Source organism: Drosophila yakuba, chromosome 3R (genome assembly GCF_016746365.2).
Source record: "Drosophila yakuba strain Tai18E2 chromosome 3R, Prin_Dyak_Tai18E2_2.1, whole genome shotgun sequence".
Classification (NCBI taxonomy): domain Eukaryota; kingdom Metazoa; phylum Arthropoda; class Insecta; order Diptera; family Drosophilidae; genus Drosophila; species Drosophila yakuba.
In genome coordinates, this window is record NC_052530.2 from 20,803,804 (window position 1) to 20,819,951 (window position 16,148).

At 44.3% G+C, this 16,148-nt stretch overlaps 5 protein-coding genes across 5 annotated transcripts; 3 read left to right on the forward strand and 2 right to left on the reverse strand.

The window, feature by feature from the left end:
- Nucleotides 1–4,097: 4,097 nt before the first annotated feature.
- LOC6537713 (RNA polymerase II degradation factor 1) lies at nucleotides 4,098–5,754 on the forward strand. Its single transcript, XM_002098222.3, has 2 exons — nucleotides 4,098–4,546; nucleotides 4,618–5,754. The coding sequence occupies exons 1-2, from the start codon at nucleotides 4,517–4,519 to the stop codon at nucleotides 5,626–5,628; spliced, it is 1,041 nt and encodes a 346-aa protein (XP_002098258.1). The 5' UTR covers nucleotides 4,098–4,516; the 3' UTR covers nucleotides 5,629–5,754.
- Nucleotides 5,755–6,259: 505 nt separating this feature from the next.
- LOC6537714 lies at nucleotides 6,260–6,991 on the forward strand. Its single transcript, XM_002098223.2, has 4 exons — nucleotides 6,260–6,319; nucleotides 6,387–6,542; nucleotides 6,601–6,774; nucleotides 6,836–6,991. The coding sequence occupies exons 1-4, from the start codon at nucleotides 6,260–6,262 to the stop codon at nucleotides 6,989–6,991; spliced, it is 546 nt and encodes a 181-aa protein (XP_002098259.2).
- A 149-nt stretch (nucleotides 6,992–7,140) lies between these two features.
- Nucleotides 7,141–7,721, forward strand: LOC6537715. The gene is made up of 2 exons (XM_002098224.3): nucleotides 7,141–7,221; nucleotides 7,308–7,721. The coding sequence occupies exons 1-2, from the start codon at nucleotides 7,192–7,194 to the stop codon at nucleotides 7,644–7,646; spliced, it is 369 nt and encodes a 122-aa protein (XP_002098260.2). The 5' UTR covers nucleotides 7,141–7,191; the 3' UTR covers nucleotides 7,647–7,721.
- A 433-nt stretch (nucleotides 7,722–8,154) lies between these two features.
- LOC6537716 lies at nucleotides 8,155–9,990 on the reverse strand. The gene is made up of 2 exons (XM_002098225.4): nucleotides 9,031–9,990; nucleotides 8,155–8,767 (listed from the first exon to the last, which is right to left on the reverse strand). Exons 1-2 carry the CDS (start codon nucleotides 9,055–9,057, stop codon nucleotides 8,261–8,263), a joined length of 534 nt encoding a protein of 177 aa, XP_002098261.1. The 5' UTR covers nucleotides 9,058–9,990; the 3' UTR covers nucleotides 8,155–8,260.
- Nucleotides 9,991–11,937: 1,947 nt separating this feature from the next.
- Nucleotides 11,938–15,345, reverse strand: LOC6537717. The gene is made up of 2 exons (XM_002098226.4): nucleotides 15,173–15,345; nucleotides 11,938–12,527 (listed from the first exon to the last, which is right to left on the reverse strand). Exon 2 carries the CDS (start codon nucleotides 12,514–12,516, stop codon nucleotides 12,019–12,021), a length of 498 nt encoding a protein of 165 aa, XP_002098262.1. The 5' UTR covers nucleotides 12,517–12,527; nucleotides 15,173–15,345; the 3' UTR covers nucleotides 11,938–12,018.
- Between the last annotated feature and the right edge of the window lie 803 nt (nucleotides 15,346–16,148).

Sequence of the window (16,148 nt, forward strand, 5' to 3'; positions counted from 1 at the left end):
CTATGTCTGCAGTGCACAGGACAGGCGGCAGACGCTCACAGGCTATCATGTCACCGCTGGCGTCCTCATTTGTCTGTTTGCCTGTGTGCTTGTGCAATTTGTATACTTTTTATTTTTAATTTCTTTTTTCTTTTTTTTTGCAGCTAGACTGGCAGTCAGTCAGTTTAGTTGCCAGCGAGCCTGGGCATATTTTGTGCTTCATCATCTCGGCCGCTGATGATGACACATGCGAATGACTGCAAACAAATCCAGGCAGCGGCAGTTGCTGCAGTTGCTGTTGCTGCTGCAGTTGCTGTTGCTGCTGCTGCTGCTGTTGCTGTTGCTGCTGATGTAGCTGTTGCCACTGCAGACTGATATTGCTGCTGTCATCAGCAACATTTCAACTTTCTCATGGAGCGGGCGGCTGTTTGCTGATGCAGCCAAATGCGAAAAGCGGGTGGCGCCACAACTGCCACACCTGCCGACCTTGGTGGGTGAACTCCCACGGTGGCTTAATCAACGAATTACGCCGGATTGGAGTGTTAATAATGCAAATCAATAGACGGCAATGCGCACTAATCGGATTGGTCGCAAAGCCATTAAAAAATATAAAACATGGGCAAATCCGTGTTTATTTGATGAGCACATTTTGGAAATGACTTTTTGGAAAGGACATTAGAAAATAAAGCCCATTTCCAATTTTGCTACACTTTAAATGCATATTAAGGCACTTCGAAATAAAAGTGTAATTCACGATGCAGATTATAAAATTGAAAATAATAAAAGGCTTTATGTGTGCATTTAAAAAAGGAAATCAAAGGAAAATTAAGGAACAAAGCCCCAAGAAGTTGTGATGGTCATGGATCTGGGGTCTGGAGTCTGGAGTCTGGAGTCTGGGTTCTGGCTGAGATTCCGCATAGACGGATTCCCGGGCGGAAGGCATGGCCCGCTTTTGGGCTGTCCGGGGCACGTACTTGCGGTGGCTGCCACATAATGAGAGCTGGCTGCGGCACAAACGTGCCATAAACTGTGGCACGCCCCCATGGCCCCCCTTCGTCCTCTTGGCCCCAGCACCGATGAATATTCCATGTGGCATGCGTTGACAAAGCATTCGGGCCTCGTCATCTGGAGCATGAGGGCATATCATATAGTCAAAGTTTTTCCTTTTCCCAGCACACACATTGTGGTGTGTGTGTGCTCCTCACATGTGGCATATACATACATACATACATAGACATACTCGTATATCAGGATGGACCGACCGAGGAGCAGAAGCTCCTCCTGTGAGCTGGGGCTCAACTTTTATCGGTCTTGTTTTGATAGTTGACTCGCTGCTAAGCCTATTAAGGCGCTTGAGTCGTCCAACAAGCCAAAGGCTTTTGCACCCATCGGGTTTCCACAGTCGATCCATCCATAACCATGCCACCACCACCATCACTACCACCCACGGAACCGAAAACCCTTTGGGTTTCTGTATATACTTTTTGCTTCTTTCAGTTTCTGTTGTCTCCCTAGGAAATGATAGGCCCCACAAGGGAGCTAAGCTCTCGCTGGCGTGTCTGTTGCTGTGGCTCCTGTTAATTATGGGTGGTGGTGGTGTAGCTTCACTCTTCGTGGTGGTTGGGGTGGTGCTTGGGCTTTGGGGTGTGGGTGGTGCAGGTGGCTGCTCGTTAGTGACGTCCTCGAAGGGCCTCATCGCTCTGTCTCGTTCTCTGTCCGCTCTGGCTGCAATTTTCTCAAGAAGCCGCACTTAAATGGCTTCCTATGCGGGTGCAAACAAAAGCTGCCAAACACACACACACATATGTCTGCGCCCGCTTTTGAATGTGTGTGTCTGCTACATTTACAAAAAAAAAAAAGTTGCAAAAAAAATGAGGCAAAAATCGCTGCTTGAAGTGGTGGTTGAATTTTTACTTTTTTTTTGTTCCTATTTTTGTCTTGCAACGTGCAAATGGAAAAAGAGTTGCAAATTTGTACTCCTGCTGTTCTGCGCAACACATGCGCCATTATGCAATTGATTTTTCTTCGTTTTTTTGCGAGTTTTCCAACGCTGTTGCATTGTTTGTATGCCGCTGACTTTTCTCTCCAGCTTTCTTTCTTTATTTTTTTATTTTTACGTTTTTTTTTATTTTGGTTCGCTTGCCTGTCAAAGGTCATTCAACTTGGCTGCTACTAATTTGCCGCTGCCCTTGCAGGTGCGCCTAATTAAGCATATCCCCTGCTAGCAACTAAAGCCCAAAAGTCGGCAACAAAGCGGCTAGCAAACACACACATGTACCGAGGAAGGTGTCTAAAGTGGCGCTTTATATGGGGGAAAATAAACTGGAAAACACAGGCACACAAACGGGCGGAAGAAGTGCACGTGCTCTATCTCCTCGGAGGTTGCATGCAACTTGGCCGGGGCTCATAACCCTGAATGCATGACTGCAATGAATGCAAACAGGCTGCAGCGACAGACAACTCACAGACGCACCCACACTCCAACTGGAGAGGCCACTACGCCGGCCCAACCACCCACAACCCACCACCTACCACCCACCACCCACCACCCAGTGAAGCTCCCCTGCTTTTAAGACTTAACTGCAGCAGATTGCGTATACGCAGCATTGGCCACTTGCATTATGAGCACCTCCTGCTCTCGTGTCAGCGTGATAAGCCACCGCATCTCGCTTTGCATCTGCATTTCCATCTGCGACAGCTGCCCGCGTTTTGTGCGTTCTTACACTGCGTTCTCATTTCAAAGTGGAATGTTTGCATCTATATTAATATTTTATAACGAGAAGTTACAATGCACTATATGGTACTCAAGCCAGCGTAAAGATAATAGCTATGGTAGTATTAGAAAAAATTAAAAAATGCTCTTATTAGGCAATTACTTGGGGCCCCTTTTTGTCGAGTGTAGCACCCCCTGCAGGAGCGAAGGTCCCGCTGATCTCGACTGCATTCATGGCGAATGTCAAGTGTTGGCAGTTGGCTTGCCAAGATGTTTTGTTTGACGCCGGAACAACGCCAGCAACATTTGCTGTGTCAAGTGGCAGTCAAGTGCATTTAACAGGGCGCGTCTTTGATTGACGTTAGCCCGCGTTCGGGAACTATGGCAAAGGACGAAGGACGAAGGACGAGGGCAATCGCCAAGGAATTTAGCTGCAGGCGATTGCGTGCAATTGTCAAACGGAAACGCAGAAACAAAGACGACGTCAGCACAATCCAAATACACGAATACGAATATCAAAGTCTTCCTTTAATGCTCAAGAGCTGTAGCATTTGTGGTGCGTGTCAATCGCTTAATCCGGCCAAATGGGAATTGGAATTGGAATCGGATTGGGTTGCAACATCGGAGCTGGTTTGCTGCATATTTATGTATACTCGTGCGTCTCGTTAGCCTAATTATGTGCGAAACGACAATGAAACATTGGGCTTAATTTGAATCTATTTTGTAAATAGTTACAACACAGCTCATCGAAGATGCAGTTTCTCTCTTCTCCTTTAACGACCACATTATATATTACAAGCAATCAACGTACCATTATAAAGTAACTCCCTCGCAATAAACAATGAGAAGTAATATTTGAATGGTGTGCTTAGAGTGATCAACTCTTATAAACATATTACGAGCAATCTGAAAGATATAAAAAATTCAAGACACCGCACCCATAAAAAGATTCAACTGGGCTCATGCGAGTTTAATAGTTTGCCAAATATTTGCAAATCATTTGCAAATCGGCAGTCAGATCTTAACTCATACATTTATTTATGCTTGCGTATTCGAGTCAAGATCCAACTTTTACTTTTCGCCGAGCCTGAAAACATAACTCGCTTCGCAGAAAGCGCAGACAAATGATGCGAAGCAAATTAAATTACATTAAACTTGGCCAAAGCGAACCAAACTGAAGTGGCTAAAAGCGGAAAGGCCGAAACCATTTTCACGGCCCTCAGCACTAAAAAAAATATGTTGGTTTATTTCCTTGGATTAGAAATTACCATAAAGCCCCAAAGCAATAAAGTTTGTGTTAACTCTATTACAACAAAGTTTTATATTATAACATTTGTTAAAATGACAAAATATTTGTATTTAATCATATGTTTTTTTAATTGCCTAAAGTTTTTATAGAACTGGCTTAACTTTTTTTGAGTGCTTGGAGAAATGCAGGTAGACAATGAAGAGCAGGCAGAGCAGCAGAGCTGGCACTTTAATTACGACAAAATTTGCGTGAGTGATAGTCAAATGATGCCGCAAGCATCAGTCGAGTGTTGTGGCGGGGAAATGGTAAACAAATAAGAAATAAACGCCACAAAGACAATAAATGGAAAAGAAATTATGAAATGTGTGTTCGCAGTTCGAACTGTTACAACGAACCAGAGCCATCTGACAGTCGCAGCCACACCATCTCAGTTTAGGCCAAAACCCGTTTTCGATGTGTGATCTTCTGGCGGATCGGGTTGGCTTGGCGGGTAGCTGCCCTGCTGAAGTTCATTTAGCTGCCAACCGGCGAAGAGTTCACAACGCGGCGAGTGTCCAACAAGAAAAGCGAGCAAGATGCCCTCCCTATGGCTGTTAATCTCCACGGTGGGTTAGGCAGTCAACTTGGCTGAGCCAAAGTATATACCTCTAAGTTGGATTTCATTTGTAACCCACAGCTGGCTTTGGTTAGCTGTCAGGACTATCACTACCACCGTCCACCCACTCCGTTCGTGGGGGAATCCTACTATCCACAACCGCAGCAGCCTCAAGCCACCAAGTTCGTGGTGCAGACTTTGGGTCGCACCTACGGCTTGGAAACCCAACGGGCACCGGCCATCTATGAGGATCATCAGACGCATGTGGTGCAGGTCTTCCAGCAGCGACAAGTGCCGCAGTACCAGCCTCAGGCTCCTCGCCAGCAATTGCACACCTCCAGCTACCAGAATCCCCTGCTGGTCAGCACCAACTACCAGACTGGCACCGTGTCCTTGCCGCCTCCAGCTCCCGCTGCTCCTGCCCAGCCCCTGACCAGCTATGGACCACCTCACCTGCAGCAGCAATCGCAGCCCCTGCAACCACTGCAACCTGTATCGGCCCAAGCCCAGACTTCCACTTACTTCCCCCAACAGCAACAGCCAGCTGCCCAGCCACCTGCTAGCTATCTGCCACCTCAGCAGCCTGCCCAGAAACTGTTCTTCGGCAATCCGTTCCCCTATGCCCCAGTGACGACCGGCTCCGGGCAACAGGTCCTCGATGCAGGACACGGCTCCGGGGTGGCGCCCAATGAGGTGCAGGCTCAGCTGCTGCAGGCCACCGGTTCTGCGCCACCACAAACTCGAGTGGGTGACCAGGTGGGTCAGTCGCAGAGCTCCTCCTTGGACTCCTATGACTACAAGCAGAGCACGCCCGGTGACAGCAGAGAGTACCAGAGGTTCGTGACCAGCTGCCCCGGCGGTGGAGCCTGCCAGCAGAAGGAGCTCAATCCCGGCGAGGTGGACGACAGCCACCAGCGGGTGCTGCAGACGGTGCGAGCCAGCACACAGCCTCGGGTGGAGGGCTGCTACAAGAGCCAGGTGATCTATGTGCCAGCTGGAGCTGCTGTCAATAGTCAGGGTCAGTTGCGACCAAAGAATCGACGCACTTTCGAGCGCAAGGAGCAGGTCCTCTCCAGATATCCTTACAACTAAGTGCCCTCTCTAATCACTCACCGAATTTCAAATCGAATTTCACATCGAATTTATTAGTTGTTATGCCTCCTAGTTGTCATGTTCGTTGTTTGTTGTAAATAAAACGATCACTGTTTAAAGTTTAAATCACAAATGCCAACCATTTCGGGTGATTAATTGACAAGCCCAAAAGTAGGCATATATGGAAAACACATTCGATTAAGTCAATATGTTAATCGCATAACCTGTTGCATGTTGCTCAATCAGCTGGTCAATGGTGATGGTGATATTTTATAGTGGGATTGCATATGGTCGAGCCATCAAATGCTAATTAGCTAAATTTATTACACAGCGAGAAATGGGGTCGATGTGACATAGCATAGATGCAAATCTTTGTGCGAAAATGCAAACAGGAATTTAACATTTAAATTCATCAACATAGATATATAAACAGCGACAAATCGCTCAAATATTTCCGGTAGCAATTAAAATTTCACTTACATTTATATATAATTTAATGGCCGCATACTATTCCATATATTTGATAGTAATTAAATGGTTCCACATCAATAAAATCACTTTTTTGTAATTATAGAATTTTGCACTTCCGAAACACATTTGTTAGTCAGCGCTGACTTGTTGAAGAACACAAATGTACTTAAGGGCAGCAATATTGTTTTCGCTAGTTATATTTATTGGAAATATAATGGCAGTAAGGATACAAAAAAATAGAGGATCTAACAGTCTAAAGTTGCAGAGTCCTTTGTTTCTACCCCCAGAACGCCTCCAAGTTGGAGTTTACTAATATTAAATGCCATGCAAAGGACACGGCCTTTCTGGACTTCAAGTACTGTTTCATAAAATCCGTCAATCGCACCTATAAGTACATATCACTCAAGGCCAGTTTACACCAAGTGCCCATTACAAACGCATCGGTATGTATGCAAAATTGACTTTCAGAATACTCTACACTAAGTATTTAATTTGATTTAGGCAAAACTTCAAATTTTGAGAAGATTTCTGTCCTACATGCCCATAACCATAGCCGCCGACATCGATGTTTGCAAATACATGGCATCCAAGAAGAACTTGGCAAATCCAATGCTCCGACTTTTCGAGGACATTACCACAAACTACACAAACGCCAACCACAAGTGTCCCTATGATGTGGGTTATTGTGAATTGTTAATGTGATTACTTTTAAATATTATCAATCACATCCTTGCAGCACGACCTCTTCATAGATAGACTTCCCGCCCAGTTTCTGAGTGAGCACTTCACCAATAGCCTTCCACTTCCACCGGGGGATTATGGTTTCAACAGCAAATGGTACACGAACTCAATAGAACGGGCCACCATCCACATATATGCCACTATATCATAATCAAATAAAATTTATAAATTTCTAAAATTATATAAAGATTTTACATAATTATTGTGGTTTTTCTCTCTCGCTCACCGATTTACTTATGTCATGAGCGTTAGCATAATTGCATAATAGGTTCTAAAAACCAGCTTCTTCAAGTCAGTCAGTTTTGTGAGCCCGAAGCGACGAGACATACTAAGAATCGTATACGGAAAACCATGAAGACGACTTCGCTGCTAACTTTTGTGGTAATAATCACAGATCGAGAATCGGAATATCGCATATCACATAACTCGTTTTCCCAACGATGACGTCAAACGCTTAACCCCGCTAGGTGATGATGCTCGGAGTGGCACTGAACTTGGTGTGGGCTTGTGCCGATGATGGTTACCTTTATGAGCAGCCCACGGGTGAGCAGCTCCAGGAAATCCGGCTGATCACTCCCCCCAGGAAGCATCGCTTGAAGCCACGTGTCTACCCAGGGCATCCGCTCCAGGCCTGCGGAAACGTGGAGGCGGCGGATCACTCCGCTGCTCTGACCACCTACCATGCCAATCGCCCCCAACCGCGTCGCACTTACAAGCACCAGGAAGTCCAGGTGGACAGCTCGTTCTTTGAGCCATCGCCGGATCGGATCAAGGAACTCAAGCGGATTCTCTTGGATCAGCAATAAAGTGTGGTTTGGTTAGTTCACGGAAAACTGTCATTGAATAAAAGTCTGCTTAAGTACATATCACATTCCTTAAAAGGTATTATTGATTGCTCAAAACACACATCAAAACAAAACATTTTCGGTGAACCAAAATTGACTTTGTGTTTATACACATGATCAAGATAATTAATTTCCAACTGACTCATGGCTATAGCAACTTTGTCTCCCATTAAGGAAACGTTTATTTTAACTGTCAATATTTAGGTTATTCCACGATTCCAAACTTAATTACCTGTTTTATTATTTTTAAGTACATATACTGTTTCGATATGCATCCATGGATTTCAATTAATCTAGTTACTTGGCTAAAAATACCCAGAATCGTGTCATCCCTGTTTTTACTCGCCCCATTTGGTCTGTTTTCGGTGATAAAGTGAATGTTAATGGATTTTTGCCAATTATATGAAATTAGATGGCATCAGCAAAAAGTGGCTCGAACAGCATTCCTATCAAAATGACGAAAAATTGATTGCAGTTAACAATAAATAAATAATTTATTTGTGAGCTTAAACCAACGGAAAACAAAAACATAAACATATACATGAACAGTCGATTTAGATGGGAAGTGAATCCATCTAGGCATCGTAGTTGTACTTCTTGCTATCCCCGGGATTCAGGCTGTACAGATCGTAGTCGAACTGGTCCCACTCCTGGTGATCGGCACCCCTGGGCTTGGTGCTGCCCTTCTTCAGCTTGAGCAGTGCCTTCTTCTCCCGGTTGATGTCCACGTGGGGCACCTGCTGGCGAGCCCGCTTCTCCTCGAGCGTCAAGGGCTGAGGTGCCCGCACGGGAGTGTGGGTCAGGAACTGGGACTCCTCCATTCCCAGATCGGAGTCGGGACTCATTTGGGCATCGTAGAAGTTGGCAAAGTTCTGCAGCTGCATGGACTCCGCCGGATGGTGATCGTAGTAGTCTGGCATGATGAGGTTGTAGTTCCCAGTGAGGGTCATCGGTTCCTGTGGCCGCGGAGCATAGGCGAAGCTGGGGGCGCTGGCGGATGTTCCCAGGTCCTTGGTTCTACTGTATCGAGGTAGGGCTTCCGAGCAGCCGAAGAGCACAGCCAAACTGCAGCTCAGCAGGATCTGAATTAAAGGGAAATATATAGAATGGGATATTGTTAATTTTTTGTTATTTATTAGATAGCTTTCATTGCCGTGTTAATTGAAATATAATCGAAACACATTTCAAATCAGACTCACAAAAAAATAATACAGATTTATGGGTAATATATTCTTTTTTTGGAAACCCGACCTTTTCAATTGTTTATCATTCTTTTAATACCAATTAGCAAATGGAAATAAAGATATAACATTTATATTTTAAGCAATTCATTGAAAATGCTTACCATTTGTGTGTTGTACTTGAAAGCCATTGGAAATGTACGAGTTTTAACGCAAAAACTGAGTTTATATAATTGAAATAAATTTAATTTTAGCACACTGTTGGTTGTTCACACTTGCTGGGCGATCTATATGTGATTTCAGCTGACGTCTGACTTTATTCCGCGTCAGTACGCTTAATTCGAGCTCTTAAACCAGTCTAATGTTCTGAGCCGAGCGATTTTGTATTTAAAGCAAAAGCCAGGCGAAAGCCGAAAGAATTTCATTTGATTTCAGTTCGTTCGAATTGTTTTGTTTTGTTTGGCAGCCTCGGCTTCATTGGCATGCAAATCCGGTTTCAAACTTTGATTTCCAACTGAGCCGAGATGTATCTGAATCTGATGCTGATGCCGATGCCGATGGTGATGCCGATGTTGAGATTCAGATTCAGATTGAGTTGCCGAGGTTCGCGGAGTGAGTGACACACGTTGAGGCGAGGAGCACAGGTCAGGAACACCTGAGGGAAGCCGGAGATCGGGTTTGTGGCGTCAGGGACTCAAATACAAAAGAAATGCAAATGCGATTCTGGCCGGGATGCTCTCGACTATGAGACGCGCACGCGTTGACACACATTTGATGGGATGATTCATGGTATGTGCACGGCAATTAATCCAAATGATACGTAATAAAAATATTAATTGCACTCGCTTTGTACCACTGAACTTGGGCGCTTGTGTGGTCAGCGATAATTGAGGCGGGGCGGGTATATGTTAATTAACAAATTACAAATTGGCACATCAATCACAGCTTTTTATTGCCTCGCATTGATCTGACATTTCAAATTTTGTCACCCAGCTGTCACTTAAAGTACTGATAATCCTGTGGCAGTTCAATAACATCTCGTCACATTCCATCGGGAAAATCCCAGGCACTGGGATTTGAAAGCTGAACTTCGGTTTCGAGATAATATCTTAATGCAAACTGGTAGCTCTCCTCAGTCTGCAAATAAAATAAAAAGAAATTAGAGCACACTTTAGAGTGAGCTCTTTTAATTGGCGGCTTTTTACGATCACTTAAGATAAGAGTTAGGAAAATCTAGCCCATGTTTAAGCTTTTAAGAGACAAACTCGTTCACTTGATACCCAGTATTTACATTTAAAATTTTAACGTGAAATTTTAAACATTTTAAGAGCAGATATGATGGGTTGAATCAACTTTTGGCATTCACTTAGCTTTATTACTTGACAACTTCTGTTGTAATAACAAATTTATGACCTCTTCAATGAATTCTTTAGAAATACGAGTAATTAATGCTAATTTTTTGGGCTTACGGGAGTATTTATGATATATTTAATATATTTAATAAATCAACCTAAGTAACGAAACAGTTTAAGAGGCAATCGAAGTGATTTATACCAGAACTCATACAAGTTTTAGTAGTTCCTGTTTGCCTTGTCTATTTTTAAATAACGTGAGTAAGCAAAGGTGAAATTTTCTTTGCTATTTTTGTACATATTATATCCATAAATGAATAATGGTAAGCGACTTCTGGGAATAAGCCGAATTTCACCAAAACTGACGAAATCGTAGACAAATCATTCTACATATTTTAGGCTTAGATGGGATGGTCGATGGGGTTTAACCACAGTTTGTTTACAGTTGCTGGCAGTTCAAAAATAAATTAGCAGGTTCCGATGTTTTTTATATTTTGGGTGGGAATGTCAAGCGCACACGCTCGTGACTCTAGAAAGAGAGGGAAGAGGTGGGCCAGAAAGAGACAGCAGGCCACCCCCTCGATCAAAACGAAGGCATAAATAAGTTTTAGTGTCTCGGGGAAAACCGCTTTCGAGTTTCAGCATTTCTCGCATTTTTTTGTTTTTTGGGGAAATATTTAATGCCCCCGGCAAAGTCAGAACTTATTAGCTTTGTTTTAAGCACTTACATTTCGTTTCGTTTAATTTGCTTGCGATTTTTATTTTGCATATGCATAATCACAACGATTTTTTTATACTTTTTGGTAACATTTTGTTTTCCCTTTTGTGTGTAAACTGGCCCGTTTTTAATTCTGTATTTTTATTTTTTGTTTTGTCATTTTGCGCACATGTTTTGGAGATCAAAGACATGTTTTCGTGCGGCAGAGAAAACAATGAATATTTTTTTGTTATTCCGAATTATATGCGAAACAATTTGTTTGCGAATTTGCGTCGGAGTCTAAAACGTATAGCATATACTTTTGCTCAAGCCCAGCATAAAATTTCGGTTATCCGAGCCCGGATTCCAGCCGTGGGCCTTTTGAGGGGGCGGCGGCCTCTGTTTGCGCTTAACTATTTGCCAAAAGCACACGCCACAACGCCGATCGAGTTGGAAGCCTCAAAGCAACGTGCCCCGGAATACAACCACAAAATTACTTACTCGCCAGACACGCCCTCTTGTTGCCCCCCACTCCATTGCCCTCCCAAAAACCGAAGGATTCTACGCCGCCTCTGCGGTTTCCTAGACAAACGTTGCCTGCCGCCCCAGACTCCTATAACTCAATCCCTGTCCCTACTGGCGAACCAAACCAAACCAAACCTAACGCAACCAAACCAATCCAAACAGCCAAGTGTCGCCTGGGGCAGCGCATCATTATCGATGCAGGCAGCGGCGAATGCAAATCGCATTAAATCTAATATGCAACTCGACCGCAACAAACTGTGCACATCATTTACCATCGACCCAACCACCCAGCCATCCCAGCAGTCCCAGCATCCATAAACCACCCATCGTGCAACACCCACAATCCAATCACCAGCATTTGGTCAAATGGAAACCTCAGACAGACTTGAACTTTGGGTTCATTGTTTTCCTGTTCATGTCCAGCTGAAGTCACAGTGGCCGATGAGTAATCACCGCTCACAATAATGTACTGCCACCTTCAAGCAATTACGGTTTCCTTAACTCTTTCATATATTTCCTTTCATATATTTAAATACTTGGAAATGGAAGACAGTTTCAATCATTTTTTTTAGCTGTAACTAATGCAAACGATATACAAGTCGAGGTCGACGGCGAGGTCGACCGCTGAAAAGTTCCTGGACATCCGCGATTGAAGACTTGATGAAGGACATGGCCATCTGGCCGTACATATACCACGCCCGATAAGGACACTGGTCGAAGCGGATGAGCGCCTGCTGCACCACTATGCCATTGGCCAGGATATTGGCCACCAGCACCAGGACATACAAGCATGCAACGGCCGTGATCATCAGCTTCTTAGAGGAGGGATTCTCGCAGCGCTCGTTCCACTTGGAGAGGGCAAACACCGTAACGGCACTGAGTGGTGCGGCGGCCACTGCCATGTAGGAATCAAACCGATAGCTCAGCACCATTACCGCCGAGTGCTTGACCTGCAGGAAGAACGAGTCCACGAATATGCTGAAGTTCATCTGCGGACGGACCAGGGCGGCCAGGAGCAGCACGTACAGGGCCAAAAACGCAGCTCCTTGGCGGACGCTCACTTCCACGAGGGTCATTTCAAATCAATCTGGAGGGGAAAACCAAAACAATATCATAAATACGTATAATTACCAGCAAGCATTCACTGAAAGCAAGCATTTACTGAAAGCAAGCATTTACTGAAAGCAAGCATTATCTGAAAGCAAGATTCATAAAACTAATGGCTATGGAATTATTCATATATATTTTCTGAAAACCATGTTTTCACACCCCCTTATAATTTCAACACGACTTGAAGGCAATCTTCCAGTCCGATCTTGCCAAACTCCAGCTGGCCCGCTTCTTTGGGCCTGGCTAAGCGGATGGAGGCTCGTTTGCCTACCCAATACCCTAATTATGACCATCCATCAACCCAAATAGACTTCAATTAACTGCAGTTCATCGGCCTTCGCAGACGAGTGTTGCACGTTTCTCAGTGTTTGGGTTTCGGCGACTCATCGATGCCTTTTGCAATTACTTAACACATTCGAAATGTCATCACAAATGCACCGGCAATCGCGAAAACCCAGAGACACACGGACAGGCAGACAGACGGACAAGTGGACTGAAGTTGTAACCTCATAATATGGGTCATTAGTGCAGGCGGTACAAGTGCCACGCCCATTAATTACTTCAATTTCCATCGATACCGCTGAGTCTTCACACTTTCCAAAGGCCAGCGAAGTGGGAATATACGAGTGAATAAAGTAGAGAAGAAAGAAAATGGGGAAAAGCGAAAAAGTCAATGGAGGCAAAAACAAGCATTAAGCATAATTAATTGTGCATTTTCCATGCTGGCGAACTGTAGTGGAAAATTAACTGACATGGAAAATGGGAAAATTAAAAAAATGCCAATAGGGAAAATTGAAAGCAGCGCAATCTTGGCGACAGCGTCAATAAATCAATGCAAATGCCCTAACAATGCCGGCTAATTGCGAAATGATTAAGCGAAAGTGGCCGAATCAGAATTCAAAATTCATTTTCATGTGCCTGTACTGCATTGTGTGTATTTTTTTTTTTGTGGAAAAAAGGGGGGAGAGAGGGTTGTGGTGGTGGGGGCGAAGTTGGGTGACATTGTGGACCACCCGTTGACAGCGATAAATCAGCAGGTGTAATGAGTCAAAGTTATCGTTATGCATGGATCATTAATCACACACGCATAGCAAATTAAGAGCACATTATTGCACGGCCACACAAACACGCACACACATTCTCTCTCTTTTCAGTGGTGTTCCATGTGTGCGTGCAACTCTATTGCTTGCATACTTTTAGGCATTTCAGTTGACCATTTTGGAAAGTGGGTCCAAAGGTTTGCGGCTGTGTTTTAGTATTGCAGAGTGTGGATTTGCACTGAGTCGTAGATCTATCAAGAGCATAATAGGGTTAAGATGATCAATGGTTTATGTGCAACATGTAATTGATGGATAACTCAAATGAGGCATGGCTGCAATAATCACCCAGAGGGCTAATAGCACCTTGAGATGAGAGTAAATACGCTTAACTAATGCCCTTTAGTGATGTTAAGAGGGCTGATTCAGAGATGCTCTGGCAGTCGCGATCCCCGAAAGTAGCTTTTGTTTATTTTTAGCACCCGGACTTGGAACATTCTTGCAGCGTCTCTCTATTTACCCACTCGCTAATTGTGAATGCCAATCAGGACAGTGCCAGGACCCAGCTGACAAGACAAAGCCAACTGTCTCCGAGCTGCACTGAGTGCCGAGTGCTGGGGCACCGCCATTGGGCGTGGGTATGGGATTGGGATGGGATAGGGATTGGGATTGGGATTGGGGTTAGGTTGTCTGGAGCTGCAAATGGGCCAAAAAGCTGGAGAGCTGGGCTGAGTTGAGCTGGCTGATTGCTCCAATTGCCAGGCGACCGGGCACGCACGGCTGCCTCATACAAACTTGCAACTAAACAGGACTCTGCTACAGGACTTCGCTACAGGACTCGCTACAGGAGCAGCAGCGGCAGCAACAACAATCGCTTCTGTCAACGCACAAAAGACAGCGCTGACGTAACGAAACGGTTAATTTAGAGTACGACAACGACAACGACAACAAGCGAAGGCAGTTCAAAAGCCGTCAGCGCGAGATGAGATGAGGTTGCAGATGGGCACAAAGAGAACAGCACGGAGCAGGAGCAGCAGCATCAGCACTGAAAGAAAAGAAGTGCGAAAAAATTACAGCCACTTTGAAATAAAGTATCTAGTATCCATGCAAAGGAAACTGAAACTGGAGTACTGAGACCAACTGAAAACGGGCATTCAAACTGGATATTTTCAAATTAATATTGCAGCTTATTTTTGGAGTTTCTTCCAGTGTAATGGCAGCAACAACAGCAGCATCAGCTTTGTGCCATTTGCATAGGGGCGTGTACAAAGTCCGGGATCTGCAATTACAAAGCACCAGCTCGAGATTGGAATGAAGGCTGCCTTGGAATGGGATGGGATGGTATGGTATGGAATGGTATGAGATGGGGTGAGATGTCAAGGGGAGAAAGGGTGAAAGAGGGTTCGAGACTCTAGTCATATAAAACATTTTTTAGTGCGCTCATGCCGGCGAATGTTTAGAATTTAATTAGCCACGCTCCCTGATTATGCGCGCACGAAATTAGAGCCTCCGAATGGAGCCCTATAAAATGTGTACCAAAGTGCCGATGACAACAAAGGAGTCATCCCCATGCCAGTTTACTCACATCTGCAAGACGTCAGAGGATTCACATTCACATCCAATCCAATTTCAGTTTTGATTGCCACAACGTACTGCGAACTTAGAATTTGGAAGACTTTCTTTGATACTACCAAATACACATTTTTAAACTAGATATGCTTAGAATAATTTTCGACTGCTAGCGAAAAGATTGCTTCGAATGTCCCTAATATATTATACCTTGAGCATAACTTTTATGGGTAATACTTTTCTATTATGGGAAGTATTTAACAGGTTTCGATAGCAGGGAATGTCCCAAGGATCCTTTCGATCCCATCCCATCCAATCCCATCTATTCCGGTCATCAACTCCTTGCGGCCAATGCAAATGCAGCTCCGTTGACAGGACAAACAATGGGCGACACTTCAGCACTTACATTTTCCCGCTCAAACACTTGCGAAAAACACTCCGCCGCAGACTGAACACACATACACATACATTTTGCGGATTTTTATTTATTATTTTGCTTCTTTTCTGCGGTGGTGCCGTTGGTGTTGGTGCTGCAGTTCACTCACACAGACGCCCCACAATTTGCGAGTCGCACTCAACATGAAGTGTTTTGTGCGGTTTTTTCGTGTTGCATGTTTTATGTTCGTGTGTACGTGCACATATATTTTTAGAAATTGTTTTTAGTTGCATGTTTTACTTTTCTGCTGAGTTCGGTGACAGCTCGAAACGAGTCCTGGTGGGCAAAGCAGATGGTAGGCCGGGTATTGTACGAGATGCTTCTGGGCCTCAGAGGTGATAACTAAATCGGGTTACGAATTATGACAGAAACGGTCTAGAAAAATCTAGTGAAGTTAGTTCAACATTATATACATGTAGCTCTTCCGTTTACGGAATGTTGACTCAAGGTTTTCCAATATCCTTAAATTTTATAAAGTTATTAACAAAAAAGAGGTTCACATTTTTGCAGCAACTGACACAGCTGCTGCTGTCATATGGAGGAAAATTGAGTGCAC